The 5,952-nt window shown below is 41.9% G+C and overlaps 1 protein-coding gene across 1 annotated transcript in view; it reads right to left on the bottom strand.

Moving 5' to 3' along the window:
- LOC123165034 (sorbitol dehydrogenase) overlaps positions 1–1,603 on the bottom strand; it is a 6,161-nt gene extending 4,558 nt beyond the window's left edge. Inside the window, exon 1 of the mRNA XM_044582663.1 lies at positions 1,236–1,603. Coding sequence (XP_044438598.1) covers positions 1,236–1,356 — 121 coding nt within the window. The 5' untranslated portion in view covers positions 1,357–1,603. The remainder of the gene's footprint in view (positions 1–1,235) is intronic.
- Between the last annotated feature and the right edge of the window lie 4,349 nt (positions 1,604–5,952).

The raw sequence follows: 5,952 nt of genomic DNA, 5'->3' as shown, positions 1-5,952 counted from the left end.
TTTATATTAACTAAATATTTTTATTTCGAAAGAATGTTTAAAGTTTATAAAAGATTATTTGTGCAATTCAAAATATATAAATGCGTTTCAAAACTACATGACATTTATAAAAATATTTAAACACTGTAAAAAATATTTGTGTAAATGAAAAAATGTACATTGCATTTAAAAATGTTGAAACATTTCAAAAAAATACAATGTGTAGTTTACACAATGTACAAATATGTTCGCATAGTTCAAAAAACTGTTCCGTAGTTTTTTTAATGCATGAACATATTTTTAGTGGCACATACATTTTTTTAAATGTCCCATACTTACATAGAACAAGAGTGATAAAAACATTTGTCCCTCAACTACATCACATGTCGCAGTTGCCTGGTGGTTAGGTTATGCGCGAGTGAATCGCCATTTCACAGGTTCGAACCAGCCGGTTGCACTTTGTATGGTTATTAGATAAATTTCTTCATTAATTTTTTTTCAGCCCGCGCTCATAAGATATACAACGTAGTCGTGCTAATGAAACGTTAGGTACTCTTGGAGAACATTTACCGTGGCTGATAGCGGGCTGTGCCACACAGGCGTCGACAAATATGCATGCATACGGTGAGAGTGACTGTATTTGAACGGTCTCGCAAGTTTGGTGACCACAAACACGTATTTTACAACTTTGTGCACCAAAGTGACCGCTGTGTGCAAGTTCTAAGACCTCCGGTGTATTTACCTCAAAAAATTATGGGGAGACTTAAATCAATGGCCCTTTTAGCCGGCGAACGTTCGCTGTGGAGGATGGCAATTTTAGTTGTAGGGAGTGGCAATTTTTTGAGATTAGCATGTCAATTTCACGCTGGAGATAGCATTTTTTTTCTGTAAAAAAACCTGCCTTCCTTTCTTTGACCTCGATCAAACGGTCGCTGGGAGTTCCTTCCCAAGGAACATTCGTCAGTTAGCATTACCGTAAATCAATTATGTTAAATCTGAGCTCTCCTGCCGGTACTTACCTCCATGTCTGACATGCGCAAAGCCGATAAGATAAGGCCAAAAAAGAAAAAATCTACCTTGTCAGTGCTACCTGGATTTCAGGACCGGACTGTCTAAAAACAAATATTTCTGGACTAGATCAATCGGCAGAAAACCGATGGAGTTCACGAGCCAGCAACGGGTTACAAAATCCTAGAACGGCGAGTCGATTTGTATAGCGAAAATCAGCGACGGAAAGGTCGGGAAGAAAAAAATACCGAGCGGCGGAAGCTTGAAGGGCATGATCTTGAGGGTGTTCTTGGCCACGAGCCACGCCGCCATGTTCTCCCCCTCGCCGGCCACGGCCGCCGCCGCCTCGCCTTTCCCTCCCTTCCCCATCTCCTGATCTCCCTCTTCTTTCCCTCCCACTCAGTCACAGGCTCACAGTAAGTATACTGAAGAGCAGGTGAGTGATGCGACGGCTATATAACGAGGGGTGACTCCTCCGATGCAGCCATGCTGCGGTGGTGCGTGTGCGATGCTTATCGCTTGCAAGTTGTGGACGTCGGCGAAGGCAATTATTTTTCTTTTGGATCTGCTCGCCCCCGGCCTTGTCGGGGCTGCGCCGAGCCTTCCGTCGTGTCCGCCGACTGTGACTGTGCGGGTGAGCCTTGCCTCTTCGCGGTTCGACTCCATCAGCCTGTCGTGTTCCCGCAATCAGGCAAAGAGGACGGCAAGATTATTATAGTACGTATATGTGATCATCATTTTTCCTTTTTTCTTAACAAATTCTTCTTCTTTCCGAATCACAGGCGTGTGATCATTAGAGCGATGCGCGTCACAATGGATAGTGGACAGCAGCGTGCGTGTCATGTCGGCCTCGAGCCGGATATCATATCCGGGCACGGCTTCTGTTTGGCCACAGTTTCTTCTACTCCCTCCGTTTCAAAATAGATGATTAACAAAGTTGGGTCATCTATTTTGGAACGGAAAGAGTAGATGGGAGGAACCACACTTTTTGATAGGAGCCGGCCAGGTAGGAGCAGCCGGGTGACGAGAGGCAGGCCCGAGCTTTTCACTAAACACCATGTCATTGTCTGCAAAGTACTCCTCAGTTTTCTTTTACTCCCCATATATAAGATATGTTCAATGTCAAACCATCCAGAGTTTAATCAATTTAATATTAAAAATAAATCAACATCTACAATACTGAAGTTATACAGTACGAAAATTAATTTCATGAGCATATAATGACAATGAAATCATACAAGAGCTTTCGGCGTTTGATGATTACACCTCATTTATCCTCAAGGATATGATCCATGTTACCCTACTGAATCTTATTGTCACCGGTATTCGGTATAACACTTCACGGCCTCCTTGCTTCTAGTCTCACTAGTGCTCGATCTCCATGGTCCTTGGTACCTGCATCGATGAAGATCGCAGACAAGACAACAAGACAAGAGACATCTTCACGGAACAATTTTATTTCACACATACAAGACGTTATGTCAAACTCTTTCATTGATCCCCTCAACAAATACCTTGAATTGCAAGGCTCATGCCTCAACTCATACCTTACCGAACTACTCACACAAGGAGGTCAAATCGTGGGAAGAAACATTGAAGAACACATCTTGAGATTGATTGATTGCAATATGTCTTATAATGGATACCTTGTGCGATGCAAGATTACAAGTATGAACTAGATGAGAGAGCATTATGGTGGTGGTAGAGATGGCTATGGAGATGGAAATGGTGGCGGCTAGGGCTTGTGGATGAGGATGATGATGAAGAGGTTCTGTCCTCCGTGCTCGTCGCTCTGTTGACATTATGATGTGGTCCCTTTAATAAAAATTGTTCAGGTGGACGATCCGCCTCGAAATCCACGCCAAACGGGAGCGCCCGTATGGAGCGTCGTCTTTTGTGTTGTCTTCACGTAGACGCTTCCTTTTGATTCCTCCTTCCATCTTCCTTCCATTCCATTTCCACACATGATTTCTTTCCTTTTTAGCCTATTGCCTATGGAAACACATCAAAGAGATAATTTGTGGAATCATTTGCATTTATTAGTCATTAGTAGCAATATTAGATCGAATATCTCGGTTTAAACAAAGGTGAAATGACTGTAAAAATATCACTCATCAACCCCCCCCCCCCCAAGCTTAAACTTGTCCTCGAGCAACATAAAGAGAAAATTCGAATCATACGGAACTCAGTTGTTTAAACCAAAATAACGAGAAGGCTTTGATTCACTTTTGATCGGTACGCCTAGATAGTCCTTCGCTTCTTAACCTGGAAATTTAGCATAGCTGTAGCGGTGGCATGGTTATAGTGCAAGTGTCAGTGAAGCAAAGATAATCAACACAAGGTTCTTGATCTACTAGATAAAAACAACTTTGCAACACTCTATTCTATTTATTCTAGACAATACTTATTTGTCGGGAATGCACGAAAGAGCTTTCTTTTGATAGAGCCATTAAAGCACAAGTTAGGGAGTGAAAAGCATGTAGTGAAATATGATGCTCTAGTGCTCATAAGCACACCCGGAAATTTTTCCTCCTCAAGGCTCTCAAGCACTTCATTTCAATAATTATTTTATGGAACTTTGAATGTCACGTGAAGGGATTATGCAAACTAAGTGATCATGCATAGATTTTTTTTGCTATGGCTTAATGTTTGGGGAACTATGGATCTCTGTAGTATGTCTCTTTTGAGCTCTTTTGGCCAAACCCCTTTATTTACCACATACACATGCATTCAAGAGAAAGCCGAATCATATGCGTTTGGAGTGTTGCCACTAAGTACGGTAACAAACTCATAGCCAAAATCCGAGCTATCGTTCTTGGTGGATCATTCATTGGCCAGTGGAGTCCTCAACATAACATCAAGAAAGGTGACGAAGCCACATTTACACACGTACACATGCATAGAGTAGCGGGGCCATGACACCAGCAAGAAGGCTGAAGCACCATGTAAGAGATGAAACACAGATTTTTGGCATAATCTCGTTCACCCTTCAACTAAGTTCCTCTAGAAAATTTATTCAACAAGTGCTATTAATTCTATTAAAATTAACAACATGGGGTTGAGCATTTCAAACATCACTTCCACTACAATTTTTCTCAACTCCCAAGTCTTGAAATTTTTTCTCTTGTGTATAGTTATTCTTGATTAATATCATTTCATTTAAAAACAGTCCCACGACAAGTCTTGGTTGTCTAAACTAAACATAACAAAGGCTACAGAATTATTTCAGCTACTAGAACAAAGCCTTTGTCTTAATTATCAAGACTTACTCCCATCTGCACATATCACAATACTACTGCTACATCTACTCTAAGTATTTCAAGTGCAAAAGACGGGGGTCGTAGGACATATCTTCACAGTTGTGACTTTACACACTTCTCTTCCTTACTGTTGCATTCCTTGTTGTCCGACGTATATCAACTCCTCTGAAAACAAAACGTAAATGAACTCCGAGGGGCAAATGAAGAACAAGATCAAAGCAAAGCTTATTCTATTTTCTGTTTTTGGGGGTTTTGAAAACTAATTTGCAACCGAAAAAATCGCAAAGGCAAAATAAAAATCAAAAGCAAATAAAAGCGAAGTGTTGCAACAAACCAACACGAGTGTTTTGAAGCTCCTCGAGCTTAAGTACAACCTCATTACAATTTATTCAAGTACCGCCACAACTAGTTGTAGAAGTGGTGATAACCTCCCCCAAGCCTAGGCTTTTGCAAGCCCAAACCAGCGAAATCATTGCGGCGGTCGCTCAGGAGCCCATCTGTGGCTCCAGTTGGAGAAGTTCATGTTCATGTACGCGGACATGCCTCGAAGAGACTCGACGATGTTGCTCATATCTTGGATAGAGCCCTAGAGGCTGTTGAGGTCCACATAGGTGGTGTAGTATCCTTGTTGTGGCTGCTCTTGGGGCTGCTCCTCTTCTTCGTTGGTGGCGAGATCTTGTTCATCTACTTGTTCTGGTTCTGGGCCTTCTTGGTCAAAAGATGTATCTACTTCCTGTGCAACATAATGCAATTGCCCATGCTCAATGGAGAAATGTTTAGGCATAGGAGTAGGCAACAAGACTGCCACTCCAGGAATTCTAATGTAATGGTGGAATTACAAACTACTACCATTCCAGCCCTAGTGAGAACACGAATATTAACAAGGGTACCGACAATGGGGCAAAGGTGATTGTAGTTAAGACCAAGGGAGTTGGCCAACATGGTGATCACTCCTCCACATACGATATCTCCTTGTGCATGATTTGCTTGATGCGCGAGGTGTAGCAAAAGTATTGCCCCTAGGTTGGGCGAATAACCGACGTCAAGGTTTGCTGCTTTCCCGAGAACTAGCATGTTCTCATCATTCACCTTAGAAACTTCTCCTCATGCCTGCAATGAGTTAGTGATAACATAATAGAAATAGTGTATAGCAAGACTTTCAATACAACTAGCTCTTGCCTTGAGCCATGACGACTCATACGGTAAAAGAATTGCCTTGGGTGCGGGCCAGTGAAATCATAAACATATCTAAGATAATCATCATTGTTGGTGAAGCCAAAATAGTTACACCACTCATCGAGGGTGATGTTGACGTCTTGGTCCAGGAGATGGAAATTGGCCCTCTCCTCCTTATATGCATTTAACACCAAACTAACATTGTGCGAGAGAGTACGAAGAAACTCAAACATCATGTGTTCATATGTCTCATATCCCTGATAAACAAAATGGTGAAACCCGGCATTATGACAAAGCAAATTGAAATCATTAGTAATACCTGGCTTGGCGGGTGTGGTCGCACAAGCCATATGGTTGCTTTGATCTTTGATGACCCACAAGTATAGGGGATCAATCTTAGTCCTTTGGATAAGTAAGAGTGTCAAACCCAATGAGGAGTAGAAGGAAATGACAAGAGGTTTTCAGCAAGGTATTTTCTGCAAGCACTGAAATTATCGGTAACAAGTAGTTTGATAGCAAAATAATTTGT

The sequence above is a fragment of the Triticum aestivum genome, chromosome 7D (genome assembly GCF_018294505.1).
Source record: "Triticum aestivum cultivar Chinese Spring chromosome 7D, IWGSC CS RefSeq v2.1, whole genome shotgun sequence".
In the NCBI taxonomy this organism is placed as follows: Eukaryota; Viridiplantae; Streptophyta; class Magnoliopsida; order Poales; family Poaceae; genus Triticum; species Triticum aestivum.
The sequence above is the reverse complement of the archived record's forward strand: the minus strand, read 5'-3'. Positions and strand labels throughout refer to the sequence as shown.